Genomic DNA, 16,275 nt, shown 5'->3' on the forward strand with positions numbered 1-16,275 from the left:
GTTTGGACAGGTCTGCTCCAATGTGCTGGCACAAACGGATAGACTGTCCTTCCCTCTTGCACACTTTCATGCTTTTCGCCCAACTCAGGATCCGCTCGCTCCTTATCATAGAATTTACAGTGCAGGAGGCCATTTGGCCCATCGAGTCTGCCCTTGGCAAGGGCACACTACTTAAGCTCATACCTCCACCCTATCCCCAGAACCTAGTAACCCCACCTACCCTTGTTTTGGAGACTAAGGGTAATTTAGCATGGCCAATCCACCTAACCTGCACATCTTGGACTGTGGGATGAAACCCACGTAGACACGGGTAGTACGTGCAGACAGTGACTCAAGCCGGAAATCGAACCTGGGACCATGGAGCTGTGAAGCAACAGTGCTAACCACTGTGCTACCATGCCGCCCTTATCCTGGTATCTGTGGAGCCACACAATGCCCGCGGTGGTTCCCCAGCCTTGGGCCGTTGCCGGAGAGACCTGTGGCCGTGGTCTACCACAGGGGGGCATGGCGAAGTCTTCTTCGGTAACCCACTCCCTAGCATCACCGCTACATACTCCATGGGGTTCCTCCACTCGGTGCCCTCTGGTAGCCCCGCGATCTGCAGGTTTTGCCGACATGATCAGTTTTCCTAGTCGTCGACTTTTTCCCTCTGCCCTTTCTGCATCCTAACCAGCCTCGTCACCTCAGCTTCGAGTGCAATCCAATCACCCTGATCCGTGGCTGCTTTCTCGAGGTCTGGAGTTGTTACCTCTTGGGCCTAAAGCCTTCGCTCCATTTTGCCCATAACTTCCTTCATGGAGTTTGTCACGGCCTCCACTGTTCCCCCACGGCTGGCATGAGGTCCTTCTTCATTGCGTCGGTGTTTCTGGAATTCGGAGGTGACGAAACTCATCATTTTTTCCATTAGCGCCTGGGTCTGCGCTGGAAATTCTGTGAGGTCGGCTGGCGCTGGTTGCTCCAAGGATGAGGTTTCTCTCTCATTTTTATTACCTTTTATTACCTTTATTACCTTTTCGGCCGGGTACTGGATCTTCAGCATGTTGGTCAGCACTGCGGTTGGTTTAGGGGATTTTCTGTCATTTTGTTGACCGTTTGGTGGAGTTAAAGGGCCTTAACCAAAGTTCTTAGACGAGAGTCACCTTTTGTGCAACCACAGAGATCATGGCAACCATGGGAAATTATAGCCACTTAAAATATACGTCTGTTTTACAAAGTCGTGATCAGTTTAGAATTAATTTAGTGGTGCAAATTTAAAAAAAAATTTAGAGTATCCAATTCACTTTTTTCCAATTAAGGGGCAATTTAGTGTGCCAATCCATTTACCCTACACATCTTTGGGTTGTGGAGGCAAAACCCACGCAAACACGGGAAGAACATGCAAACTCCACAGACAGTGACCTAGAGCCAGGATCGAACCTGGGACCTCGGCGTCGTGAGACCACTGCTAACCACTGCGCTTCCGTGCTGCCCATAGTAGTGCAAATTTAAAATTGCAACAAGAGTTTTCACTATGCTAAGTCTCAACAAATGTAGCGCAAAATTAGATTAGGTTTGCTGAAAGCAGCTGAAGCGTGGAATAATACTCATGGTTCCGAGGACATAATTGAAATGGTGAATTTTAATAATTGCAAAGAAAACAAAAGTGCATCATACATCTATACGAACACAAGCTTGCTTAAGGGTAATTCTTCTGAATAACCAAACTAGTTTTTGTGCCTAGTTTTTGGCCACATATGCAGTAGCAAGCAATCATATACAGCAAAGTTAAATGTTCTTAGTTGGAAAAGCATAGATAAATTTCCTAAATATTGTTCCCGACTTCAGGTCAAGTTGTAAAAATAATTTTCCCCATAACTGGAATTATCACTGCTTGATGACTTTTATGGAACATCCTCTAACAGGGTCTGGTTTAGCACAGTGGGCTAAACAGCTGGCTCGTAATGCTGAACAAGGCCAGCAGCACAGGTTTAATTCCCGTACTTGCCTCCCCAAACAGGCGGCGGAATGTGGCGACTTGGGGCTTTTCACAGTAACTTCATTGGAGCCCACTTGTGACAATAAGTGATTATTATTATTATAATAGAGTGCACATTACTACTTTGAGAAGTAAATGAAAGCAATCATACATCCAATGATAGCTTGTTAAAAACAGAATTGAAGAGCATCAAATAGCTGGTTTTTGAAATGTTGCATTAAAGCTGGGTAATAATCATGCCCTTTATCAATTATGTTAACAGGGAGTATTAAATAATCTATACTACAAAAATATAAATGACTGCATGTGAACTCAACAAATCATTATCACTTTTTGGAAGAATATATGGTATAAAATCAATAATCTGCATCCAACAGAGCGATTTTGCAAATAGACCACGTGTTCACTCTTTTCTGCCACCGAGTGGCATTTCAGGGAGTTGACAAATACATCTGAAATGCTGATGCTACAATCAAACACTGTACAAAATCACCGATTAGTGATCTAATGGGAGAGTTCTGCCATCTGTTTGATGAAATTCAGACAGACATAACACCTACTACAATCATTTGAGGATTGAATGGCTTTTAGCAGAATAAATTTACACCTTCAGTGTCAACAGATGGAAGATTAAAGTGGCACCACAACTGGTTCTTAGAAGTTACCAGATAATGGAACAAATAAACCTCAGAGAGAATGGAGCAGAAACAAATATGGACGGATTACGGACAGTGTCCAGGGCAGTAGGGCTAGGCTGTTGAAGGGTGGGGAAGAATTAAAACAAAGTCAAATCACACTTCCTTTTTAACACATAATTGAAATGTCATTGAGGTACTCAACATTACAAGGGAAATCTCAAGGTCACTGCCATGTTTGTGCTGCAATGCAACCAAGAATGTGTGTTACCAAAAACCTCTGTGAAAATTAGCCAGAATTCTTTCTTTGGATCAGTATGCCTGTTGGAAAGTGCACATTTATAAATGTTTGGTAAGGGCATATCTTAAGAATTTCAAATCTCTCTAGGCATACGGCATACTTGCCTTCATTGGCCAGGGCATTGAGTATAAAAATTGGCAAGTCATGTTGCAGTTATAGAACCTTAGTTAGGCCACACTTGGGAGTATAGTGTTCAATTCTGGTCGCCACACTACCAGAAGGATGTGGAAGCATTGGAAAGGGTGCAGAGGAGATTTACCAGGATGTTGCCTGGAGGGAAGATCATGAGGAAAGGCTGAAGGACTTGAGGCTGTTTTCGTTAGAGAGAAGACAGTTAAGAGGTGACTTAATTGAGGCATACAAGATGATCAGAGGATTAGATAGGGTGGACAGTGAGGGCCTTTTTCATCGGATGGTGATGTCCAGCACGAGGGGACATAGCTTTAAATTGAGGAGAGATAGATATAGGACAGATGTCAGAGGTAGGTTCTTTACTCAGAGAGTAGTAAGGGCGTGGAATGCCCTGCCTCCAACAGTAGTGGACTCGCCAACACTAAACGCATTCAAATGGTCATTGGATAGGCATATGGACGATAAGGGAATAGTGTAGATGGGCTTTAGAGGGGTTTCTCAGGTCGGCGCAACATCGAGGGCCGAAGGGCCTGTACTGCGTTGTAATGTTCTATGTTCTATATTCTATTTGGTTCATTCGCACCAGTCCCTTCCATAAGTGGATGCCATGACTCTTACTGTCAAGAGTTTCTACTTACTGTTCATGCGTCAGTCCTACGATAGTAAGATGACTTAATATTATAACAATGAAAGCCCGCATTATTATAACTTGCATGTGCGATACTTTAAAAGGTGGACTGATCCAGAGTATGCAAAAGACTGCAATTGCGTGAAACATAGCTACTGATTGACAGTCTGATCTGTTTAATAGGCTGTGATGACTGTCGGCATTCCGTCAGGTATCAGCTATGGGAAGCTTCTTTTTCTCTTTTTGATTAATTTGCTCTGCCTTCTGCAGCGTTTTACTAATGCTGAACGCTTAATGGTAATACAATTTTAATACGACCAGAAAAGTTTGAAGGACTCTAATTATGATGTTGCTAATTGTAATAACAGTTTCAGTGAAGGAATGAAATCGGACAGACCATCCAGCATCGACCTAGGCACCGGAAACGACAACGATAAACTTAGCCCTGTCGACCTTGCAAAGTCCTCCTTACTAACATCTGGGGGCTTGTGCCAAAATCGGGATAGCTGTCTCACAGGCTAGTCAAGCAACAGCCTGACATAGTCATATTCATGGAATCATACTGAGGGTGGCAAGTGCATAGAATGTACTCTGGTTGGGGGACCTGTCTCGGTAGGACCACCACGGACTGAGTTGGCCGGGTCCTAAAAGACATAGCTGCTAGACTGGCTGCGGCAGATGGTGAGGGAACCAACAAGAGGGAAAAACGTACTGGACATCATCTTCATCAGTATGCCCTGCTGTGGATGCAGCTATCCATGACAGTATCGGTAGGAGTTATGGAGACACAGCAGTCTACACATTGAAGATACCTCCATCATGCTGTGGGGCACTATCACCGTGCTAAATAGGATATTTACCTTTCGCCTGAGGAAGGAGCTGCACTCCGAAAGCTAGTGATTCAAACCAAACCTGTTGGCATCTCCACATCATGGCTAAATAGGATAGACTTTCAACAGATTTAGCAACTCAATACTGGGCATCCATGAGGCGCTGAGGGCCATCAGCGGCAACGGAATTGTACTCAATCACAATTTATAGCCGCACAGCCCAGCATATCCCCCAAACAACCATTACCACCAAGTCAGGAGATCAACCATGGTTCAATCAAGAGTGCATTAGGGCATGCCAGGAGCAGCAGCATGGCATACCTAAAAATGAGGTGTCAACCTGATGAAGCTACAACACAGGAGTACTTGTGGGCCAAACAGTATAAGCAGCAGGTAATAGACAGAGCTAAGCAATTCCACAAGCAACAGATCAGATTTAAACTCTGCAGTCCTGCCACTTTGAGCCGTGAATGGTTGTGGACAATTGATCAACTTAGTGGAGGAGGAGGCGGCTCCACAAATATCCCCATCCTCGATGACGGAGAATCCCGGCAGACCTGTGCCAAAGATAAGGCTGAAGCATTCGCAAAAATCCCCAGCATCACCAATTCGATTCACTCCACGTGATATCAAGAAATAACTGAAGGCACTGGATACTGAAAAGGCTATGGATTCTGACAATATTTCTGCAACAGTACTGAAGACTAGTGCTTCGAAACTTTCCATGCCCCTAGCCAAGCTGTTCAGGTACAGCTACAACACTGGCATCTACTCGGCAATATGGAAAATCGCCACAAATGTCCTATAGAGAAGAAACAGGATAAATCCAACCCAGCAAATCAATGTCCATCAGTCTACCCTCAATTATCAGTAGTGATGGATGGGGTGACAAGGCGGAACAGTGGACAGCACTGCTGCCTCACAGCGCCAAAGGTGACTGTTTGAGTGGAGTTTGCACGTTCTCCTAGGGTCTACGTGGGTTTCGTTCAGGAGCTCCAGTTTCATCCCACAGTCCAAAGATGTGCAAGTTAGATATAGATTTATTTTTGCGTGTATCGAGGTATGCATACAGTCCAGGCAGATCGCTCCATACATGAAAACATACAACATACGATAAATACATGAGAATACACAATGAAAATACATAAACATTGACAGCAGGTGAAGTAAACGGTATATAGTGATAGGTGGATTAGCCCTTAAGAGTGTCCACAGGTTAGGTGGAGTTACGGGGATATGGTGGGAGAGTGGTACGAGGTTAGGGTGTGGAGGGTCGATGCAGACGCGTTTGCACGAATGGCGTCCTTCTCCATGGAAAAGATTCTTTGGTGTTCTAGCAACAGTATTATCAAGCAGCATTTACTCAACAATAGCCTGCTCACAGACGCTTAATTTCAGTTCCACCACGTTCACTCAATTCCTGACCTCATTACAGCCATCAGATATCAAAGCCGACCCTAATGGCCACTGTGTGATTCTATCTAGTTTATTTAGCAAACAAGTAATTCTGGCCAATCTGTATGCGCCTAATTGGGATTCCTCCTCTCTGCCTAACTTGCTCCATCATCACCTCATTGTGTTCAGAGTTCCCAGCTTGTATGAGACGCTCTGTAGCCAGGTGCGGGTCTCACCCGTGCCTGACACTATGTCGCCCCTCACCTCCTCTGGGGAACTCCCAGAATCTGGCACATCATAATTGAATGTTCTTTTGGTTTTCTGCCTGTGTAAATAGTTCAGGCAGTGCCCTATTGGGCCCCCCCTTCACCAACACTCCCTCCCTCCCCACCACCCTCCTTTCCCCTCTATTCCCAGCATCGCCCTTCCTTTCCCTTCTGTAGGTAAAGAGACGACGGCATCTGGTCTCTCCAGCGCAAAGTTCAGTGTTTGTGCCATTTGTTTTTTTGTAGAAACGTGTTGTGAACTGTTTCAATAATTAGAGTATTCACCCCCCCCCCACCACAGTACATTGGTACTGAGGGAGGATATCCTGTTTCTCCAACACAAAATGAGTGTTTGTACTGTTAGGCCTTGGATATATTTTACTGTTTTAATAAAAAGATATGTATGAATCGCTATGCTAGTGCGGAGTTCCCTTAAAATATGGTCCCAATTCTGAAACCACTTTGGATTTAAGCCTGTTGTTCCTTCTCTTTCTATCCAATCTAACCATTGTTTTCCAACTTCTCGAATTGATTCAGCCTCCCACTTTGGTACAGATACGGTTTGAAAATTTTAGGGACCATTTTTCTGAGGCTAGGTTTGCTTCTTTTGATTATCTAGTAATTGAGCATTGTGCTCCCAAATCTCTTCTTGTTTAGGTACCTACAGGTTTACAGTTTTGCCACTCAATATTTTTTTTCTTTTCCTTTTCTATCTCCTGACAGTTCCCTTGATCTTTGTTTAGAAGCTAAGCCCATTTTAAAGGGCTCTGTTCACACATTTATAACATTATTCAAAAACCCTTTGATCCGTCTTTAGCTAACATTCAGGCATCTTGGGAGCAGGACTTAAATACTGAACTTGCTGGCGGTCTACGGCAGTCGATTCTTTTCGGAGAGCATTCTTCAACACCGTGTATTAGATGTGGTTCGCTTCAACTTAATTGGCTGCACCTTTCTCAAGCTAGACTTGCTAGGATGTACACTGGGCTGGATCCTGCCTGAGCGAGATGTAATTTGGCTTCTACAACACTGTTTCATACATGTCCAACGCTGCGTCCTCTGTGTTCTCACCATTTTCATAAATGTGCGGCAAATCTATTGATATTAAACCTAACGTTGGTATTTTTGGGGTAATCCCTGACGAAGTAGCTGTAGATCACCACCAGTCAGATATCTTGGCCTATGCCTCATTGCTTGCACTTTAGTTTCACTAGCACAGTGGTTAGCACTGTTGCTTCACCGTGCCAAGGACCTGGGTTCGATTCCCAGCTTGGGTCACTGTCTATGCGGAATCTACACATTCTCCCCATGTCTGCGTGGATTTCCTCCGGGCGCTCCTATTTCCTCCCACAAGTTCCGAAAGATGTGCTTGTTAGGTGAATTGGACATTCTAAATTCTGCCTCATTGTACCCAGACAGGCGTCGGAGTGCAGCGACTAGGGGATTTTTATTGCAGTGATTAGGTAAGCCTACTTGCGACACTAATAAAGGTTATTATTCTCTTAATCAATTGGAAGTCTGTGGTTCCATCTACCCACTTGCAATGGGTCAGGGATTTGATGCTGTTTCTTAAACACCTTACAGGGATCGATTTAAAACTTTTATTCAGCCTGCCAATGTTTTATTCGCTATTTTGACAGCCTTTCTTGTCCTCTACGAGTTGAATAATTGCCTGTCCCTCTTCTTTACTTTCCTTTGTCTCTTTTTTTCACCCCGTTTTCTTCTGGCTTTTTCTTTGACCATATTTCATGATGTACCTCTTTGTAAAAATCAATAAATAATATTTGAAAAAAACAATTGCAGGGCTGTAGGGGAAGAGCAGCAAGTGGGACATGGTCAGTTGCTCTTGCAGATAACAGGCAGATGATCAACAGGCTAACTTTTTGTGCCATACTATTCTATGTTGCAGTCATTTTATGACTTCTTAAGGATTAAAATAATAGTTGTGATCACTAATTGTAGATATGAATGGTAGCAAACAAAATGAATGCTCGCCTTCATACTTATCTGAAGGACTGCAGTACATGCACAATGAAATGAAAAGAAAATGAAAATCGCTTATTGTCACAAGTAGGCTTCAATGAAGTTACTGTGAAAAGCCCCTAGTCGCCACATTCCAGCGCCTGCTCGGGGAGGGTGGTACAGGAATTGAACCATGCTGCTGGCCTGCCTTGGTCTGCTTTAAAAGCCAGCTATTTAGCCCAGCGTGGAAGCATCATCAAAGAGTAGGGCAGTCTCAGTCCTGTTCCTGTAGAGATTCACAGCACAAAACTGCGTAATTTGACATTACATTTGTAATCTCAGTGGTGTGGGCAGCACAAAACAAATGCAGAAAGAAGTGTCCTTCTCATGCAGCTAAGATGCAATGCTGAACTAGACTAGAAAAGGCCATGCACTTGATCACAGAATGGTTTATGCTAACATTAAATAACTGACATTTGAAGTGTTCAATTCCCTAGTTCTATTATTCCTCATCTTAATAAGCATACAAAAAGACTTTTAAACTGTTGTGACTAGAAATCTGTAAGTAAAACTCTTGAGGAACACTCAAGTCAATAATGTTTCTAAGTGTCTATTTTTTTCTACTTTAAGTTTGAACAATAAGTGTTGTTCAATCATATAATCTTTTCTAACATTAGATTCTGAATTTTGAAAGCATGAGCCAGTTGAATACGTGAAGTGACATGCTGTTTGATACGATCCACCAGTCTTAGGGACATACGGTCCGCACATCAGGCATTGCACCGCACAGAAATTCATATACCACATTATTCATTAACATGGTAGGCAGAAGGGGTTTGGCAGCATCCTGTTAGTGGAAATTACCACTTCCGCTTCTACTGCATAGCAACAGCATGAAAAGACTAGCATGAAAAGACTAGCATGTTGCACAATTTTTTGAGATACTGTCCCCTTCCAGGGTAATTTAAGGCAGTCACAAACTTTTCAGGTCCAAAGTTGACAGCCGTAGGTCCATTTGTGAGTATGCGGGATACACAGTGAATGATAATCTGATCGGGGTAGCCATTATTCCACAGGATAGCTTTGATGCTTCCTATTTTGGCATCAAGCTTGCATGGTGAGCAAATGGCTCGGGCCCTATTTACGAGCTTGTCAATAAAGGCAATCTTATAGTGAGTGGAATCGTAGGAATTCCAATGCGTATATTGACCAGTGAAGGTGGATTTGTGGTAGGCAGTAGTAGAGAACCTATTAGTGGATTTCTCAACTAGCACAATGGAAAAAAGGGAGCTTAGCAATATACCTGGGTGTATAATGAGGTAGGAATTAGATCACTCAAAGACAAATAAGGATGAGCGATTACCAGACTTACGAGTAAACGATTTTCACTCCTCCCTTTAGGCCACCTTCAAATTCGCCTTTGCCTCGACCACCAGCAAGAACCTGAGCTTTCACCACTACATCTTTTGACCCTATTGGAACAAAATTTTAAATTATTCAGTCACTTCTGTAAGCACAAATGTGTGTTTTCTGGTGAGTTAAGGAAGAGAGAGGAAGGAGCGAGTCAATCCATAATCAGGATTTGTTTACATTTGATAAACTTCGTGTGTAAACATGTGAAATCAATCACTCATGCACTTCAAAGCTGATGAAAAAGGAGACCCACCATGAGATCTAAGAATTAAGTAGCATTTTAAATTAAATGCACACAAGGTATGCCACAAATGTAGAAAAAAAGGATGTACTTGCATTTATCTGGAGCTTTCACAATCCCAGGAAGTGCTTTTGAAGTGCACTCACTGTTGTCAGAAATGTGGCAACAAATTTCCAGATTACAAAACTTCACAAACAGCAGTGAGATAAATAACAATCGAGGGAAAAATATTGGTCAACAATGGGTGAATGCCCACCACCTCTCCTTCCAATAGTGCCATGAAACTTTGAGTCCACCCAAGAGAGCTGATGAGACCATGGTTTAAGGTCTCACCCATAAGACGATCCTTCGCCTGAAGGACTCTTTTGACCTATTTCATTATGCTGCAACTAAAGATGATTAGCATTGTTAATTGCTTCTCTCATGTCACGTGCATTTTTTTTCTTTCTGATCCTAATCTACACTCAAAAAGTAACCTTTAAAAGAAAATCCAACAAAGCATTTTCTTATGTAATCCTATCATATATAATGGTCTTTCCTGTTGATTATCTTAGTTCCCATTTATTTTGTTTTGTCTTTATCGTTTTTGGTTGCTGGATCATTATGGAGACATAAAGTCGAGCAGTGGAAGTAAGGAAATCAAAGTGTCAAAATAGTACATGGTGTTATAAAGCTTTGTATTTTGGGCAGAGAACCACGGTTTTATGGCACCAAGAGAATGGAGGGATTTGTTTCGATTGGTTGGCTGGTAGCCAATGGATTGGCCAGGGTACATTATTCTGCCCAGCAACAAACAGTGATTGGTTCCTGACCGTTGGGGTTTTCGGAGCGAACCTGCGAGAAGCCACTGGACCCTCAAGGTAAAAGCAGCTCACTCTCTTCTGCCTACTGTCTGAAGGGAGAAGCTTCTAGACCCTAAAAAAGATGCGTATCTCTCAAATGCTGGCTGCCTGCTATTTCCCTGAGTCGACAGTGAAATCCATTATAAACTGAAAGAAAAAATAACATCCATCTGAAAGCTTAGATTGAAGAATAACTGGATGACGTCCATCTGAATCAAACTCTTATCATTTTACTTTAAACCCCTCTTTCACCTCTGTGTAAATGTGGATAATATATTATATATATATATTATATAAAAAATAAAAAGTGTGGGGCGAGTTAAAAGGGAGGGAGGGGAGAATTAGAGATTAGATGGTAGTTAACCAGTTGTATTTGTTGCCTCTTTAATTATAGTTACTATCAATAATAAAAAACTGTGTTCAAATTTACAAACCTGGTGACTGAGTTATTGGGTAGCTGAAGACCTTTGGTATTTTAAAATAAAAGTTAATTTCAACCGTGTTGCAACTCTGGGTCAAGTGGGGCTGGAATTGACCGTGCGTTGGCCCAGGGTATAACACTATCAACAAAACACTCAAATCAAATTAAACCATGACACTCCGAGGAAGCATCCCTCGCACCAGCTACTATATTTACAAAGTTCATATTTGAAATTAATGACCAGCCAACATGTAACTTGAGCTCACATAGACAGAGAGGAACAGCACATTTAAGGTCAATGATCTAGGGTTTCCACAGGAAAAAACTGATGACGCTCAATACATGCATTAATTAATGCAACAAAATTTAAATAATAACATTACAAAGCAAACAATCCTTTGTCACATACACTGCTTCCCACACCCAAACCAAATCAGAAATTTCAAAATGTAAGTTTTGCTTTTAACTTTTACTCTAATTGCAAGGATTTCTGATCTTTTTAAATTTAATATACGTTTCTCTCTACCTCATCTCACTCTTCGTGATGAATATTAATAATAATCTTTTTTTAAATAAATTTTAAGTGTCCAATTCATTTTTTCCAATTAAGGGGCAATTTAGTGTGTCCAATCCACCTACTCTGCATATCTTTTGGGTTGTGGGGGCAAATCCCACGCAAACATGGGGAGAACATGTAAACTCGACACGGACAGTGACCCAGAGTCGGGATCGAACCTGGGACCTCGGCGCCGTGAGACAGCAGTGCTACCCACTGCACCACCGTGCTGCCCATAATAATCTTCATTGTCACAAGTAGGCATGTATTAACACTGCAATGAAGTTACTGTGAAAAGCCCCTAGTCGCCACATTCCAACGCCTGTTCGGGTACACAGAGGGAGAATTCAGAATGTCCAAATTACCTAATTGCATGTCTTTCGGGATTTGTGGGAGGAAACCGGAGCACCAGGAGGAAACCCACGCAGACACAGGGAGAATGTGTAGACACCACACAGACAGTGACCCAAGCCGGGATCAAACCTGGGAACCTGGAGCTGTGGAGTAACAGTGCTACTCACTGTGCTACCGTGCTGCCCTAGAATTACTTAAATCAGCTACAAGGGACGTGCCAGAAGCCCAAGTATATTTCCTTCCTCTGGTTTGGAGATTTTCTGAGTAAAGACCCAAACCCCACTCCTCCCAAAATATAATAAGAGCACAGAGATCTTAAAGCACATTTTAATGATAAGGAAAATCTATGCATTTTCTGCACTACGTGCTGGAATTTAGGGACAAATGTTGAATTATTTGATGTGAAACAAAGCCATGGAGATGGCAGCAATTAGATGTCATATGGGGAAAAAACTAACAGGCCTCACAGTCTGTTCCAGTTCCTGATATTTCTTATGTTCATGTTTATTTATTCATTTCCTATTGCCCACACATTTTCCAGCATATGTCGTTCTGTGCTCAATCATACCACCTAGTGGCCAAAGATTGGCAATTCTGAAAACAGCTGTATTTGTGGAGAGAATGGAGGTTGTCATCACATCTACCTTTTGAACATTAAAAACTGGAATCCTAAATGGTTACATCAAAGGAGAAGGACATTCAGCCCGTCAGCAAGAGCCACTCAGTTTGCCTGACTCCCTTTTCTCTCCCCATTGTTCTGCAAATTTCTTTTCTTCAGGTATTAATCCAATTCCCTTTTAAAATTGAACCTTTTTCCGCCGCACACAGCAGCAGTTCATCCAGATCCTAAACACTCACTCTGTAAAAATGTCTTTGCCCATGTCACCATTCGCTCTTTTGACAATCATCTTGCAATCAGTACCCTCTCGTGCTCAACTCTTCTGCAAAGGGGAACAGTTTCTCTCTACTCATTCTGTCTAGACCCTTGAGAGCTTCGTATTGTCATGTATGCGAAATAAACTCCATACTCCATTCATTTGAATAGACAAATATATAATTTCCGTGAGTACCAAAACAAAACTTGAGCAATGTGGGAGGCAGGGTGGGGAAGAGGCAGAAAAGAACTAAACAGAAAGCTGCAAAGACAAGGGGCGGATTCTCCATCCTGCGACGCGACCCCGGGATTCTCCATCTCGCCAGCCAATGTGGTTTCCCATTGTGGGCAGCCCCACCCAGTCGGGAATTCCCCGGGCTGCCGGTGCAACGGAGAATCCCGACAACAGAGAATCCAGCTCCCGGTGTTTACCTCAGTCAGGAATAGCAGCTGGATATTTCGCCTGATGGGGCAGTGGGAGGAGGATCAAATAGTGGCAGAAAGCCAGGCAGTCATCTACCCACCCCTCCATTATAGCCAAGACTTTCGTCTCAGCTAGAGGCTTCTAATAGCTGACAACTTGCTTCCACCCATGTCCCAAAATTCCTCTGTGGGGGAAGAAGCATTTGAACGGAGCTCGAATTTACCATCCAAGCCCTTGCCAGTCCCCTCGCCGAAGAGGTGGCCAGATGGAATTCTGCCTTCTCTTCATCCTTCACCCACCTAACTTTTCTTTTATGACTTAATGCTGTTTCCTGATTATCCCTGTGAAGTTCTTTGGGATGACTTGCTTGTGTTAAAAAGTGCTATGTAAATGCCAACTGTTGTCTTTATGTCATGAAAAAGGCCTTCTTCTAACATAGCAACCACCCATATTCACATATTTTTCAGCAAGTCCGTGGATAAAAAAAAGTTTCATCAAAAAGGCAATCATTCTCTCTGGATTAGGATGCAGAGGCCAATTTCAAACCCTCATATTCCTGTCACCGAGGTCAACTAATACAGCAGAATAAGGATTTGACCCTCAAATTGCTGAATTCAATATCAGGTAGTGCTTATATTCACTGGGCCATCTGTGGAGTTATGGATACTATTATAAATATATAATCGAATCCAATGAAAAGATAAGTCTCAATTGAAAAATGTAATACCATAACATCAAGCTTCTTTGATAGCTTGCCCTTTTCACAGTACAATAACGGATTATGATAGAACTTAAGTGAACACAAATTGACAGGATTAGGCCATTTAGCCCTGAGTCTGTGCCATAACAGATGTTAGCCCACTATGGAAAAAAAAAAGCAGAGCTGAAGGTTTCGCTGGCTATAGAACAGTAAACAGAATACTGTATTAAGTTTCAAATGCCATGCACCTATTTAGATTAGTTTTTCCAACTTCTGGGACACTGAAGACAAACTGAATCAGTATGATGTTCAAAAAGGTAGGATTAGATTCCGCATGATATTGGTCTGATATCTGAATTATATATTTCTTTAAAAACAAAAAAATAAGCAACACAATTAAATCTTCAGTTTTATGTTTAATTTTCAGATCAAGTATTTTCAGTATTTACAAAGATCTCTGAGGGACAGGTAGTATTGAGGAAGCAGAGGGGATGCGGAAGGACTTGGACAGGCTAGGAGAGTTTCAAAGATGTGGCAGATGGAATACAATGTGGAAAAGTGTGAGGTTATGCACTTCTGTAGGAAGAATGGAGGCATAGACTATTTTCTAAATGGGAAAAGGCTCAGGAAATCAGGAAGCACAAAGGGACTTAGGATTCCTTGTTCAAGATTCTCTTAAGATTAACATGCAGGTTCATTCGGTAGTTCGGAAGGCAAGTGCAATGTTAGCATTCATGTCGTGAGGGCGAGAATACAAGAGCAAGGATATACTTCTGAGACCGTATAAGGCTCTGGTCAGACCCCATTTGGAGTATTGTAGGCAGTTATCTACTCAGAAAGGATGTGCTGGCCATGGAAAGGGTCCAGAGGAGGTTCACAAGAATTATCCCAGGAATGAAGAGCGTGTCATATGAGGAGCAGTTGAGGGCTCTGGGCCTGTACTGGCTGGGAGCTTAGAGGGATGAGGGGGGATCTTATTGAAACTTACAGAATGCTGAGAGGCCTAGATAGAGTGGACATGGAGAGGATGTTTCCACTAGTAGGAAAAACTAGAACCCGAAGCCACAGCATCAGACTGAAGGGATGATCCTTTAAAATTGAGATGAGGAGGAACTTCCTCAGCCAGAGGGTGGTCAATTTGTGGAACTCATTGCTGCAGAAGGCCGTGGAGGCCAAATCATTGTGTTTTTAAGAGAGAGATAGATAGGTTCTTGATTAATTAAAGGGGATATGGGGAGAAGGCAGGAGAATGATAATGATAAATATATCAGCCATGATTGAATGGCGGAGCAGACCCGATGGGCCAAATGGACTAATTCTGCTCCTATGTCTTATGGTCTTATATGCGAGGTGAGACATACCTAATTCTTTGGCAACATTGAAGGCTTCATCAGCTGAACTGGCAACTTGTCCTTTTGGGATACTTATCCCTGCATTCTTCAGTAAATCCATACTCAAATACTCATGAAGAGAGAGATTTCTTTGTTGTTGCTGCTGGATTTCATTTCCAAGTAGATTCAGGGTTCCACCAAAAATCTAGAAGTAAAAACCAAAGCTGATATAACAGTGGTATGCTACAATATAATGTTCTAACTGTAATAGAAATGGAAAATGTTGGAGATTCTCAACAGGTCTCTCAGTATCTGTGGAGAGAGAAACACGGTTAATTTTTCAGGTTTGCAACGTATCAGAACTCTATCTCGGCCTCTCAGTGTCCTGTAGGTTTCAATAAGATCCCACCTAAGAAATGTTAGTTAGAAATGCAATAGGTCCGGAGCAAGTTAAAGGAGGGAAGGTGGGAAGAAGAACAAAAGAAGAAGAGATCCTCTGGACCAACGATAGCAAGGTAACAGTGGGGCATTAAGCTGAATGTACAAATGGCACAAGCCCAGTTTTGTGCTGTGGTTTAGAACTCATAAGCTTCCTTCAGTTGGAGACCAAAGGGGGCAGAAAGGAAGGATTGTGATGGAGAGTGACCAGTTGAGGTCAATCGACCTCACATGGGCATAACTCTTGCCAAAGTTTCTATGAGGACCTGGATTCAGCAGCTGGTGACAAGGAATCCAAAAGCATGGAGTTTAGACTGCCTCAAACACTTCTGCACTGTCTTTCCCCAATGATGAAGTCAGTTGCCAAAATAGCTTAAGAGGGACCTCTCAAGCTTCCTCCAGCATCTGTTCGAAGGGTTGACTTGAATATGCAAGTGTTTTAACATGGAAAATAAACCAACAATATTATCAAGCTTGACATTATTATGCAAATTTTGTTGAACGAAAATCAGTATCAAAAACAATATCAATCACACATGGTAAATATATATTAGTCA

At 42.5% G+C, this 16,275-nt stretch overlaps 1 protein-coding gene across 1 annotated transcript in view; it reads right to left on the bottom strand.

Moving 5' to 3' along the window:
• The window catches only part of LOC119952476 (succinate--CoA ligase [ADP-forming] subunit beta, mitochondrial-like), a 175,781-nt gene that overhangs the window by 148,120 nt on the left and 11,386 nt on the right, over nt 1–16,275 (bottom strand). The window contains exons 2-3 of the mRNA XM_038776271.1: nt 15,311–15,485; nt 9,497–9,596 (exon numbers count right to left, since the gene is read on the bottom strand). Of these exons, the coding sequence (XP_038632199.1) occupies nt 9,497–9,596; nt 15,311–15,485 (275 nt within the window). The remainder of the gene's footprint in view (nt 1–9,496; nt 9,597–15,310; nt 15,486–16,275) is intronic.

This window comes from Scyliorhinus canicula, chromosome 17 (genome assembly GCF_902713615.1).
Source record: "Scyliorhinus canicula chromosome 17, sScyCan1.1, whole genome shotgun sequence".
Taxonomy (NCBI): domain Eukaryota; kingdom Metazoa; phylum Chordata; class Chondrichthyes; order Carcharhiniformes; family Scyliorhinidae; genus Scyliorhinus; species Scyliorhinus canicula.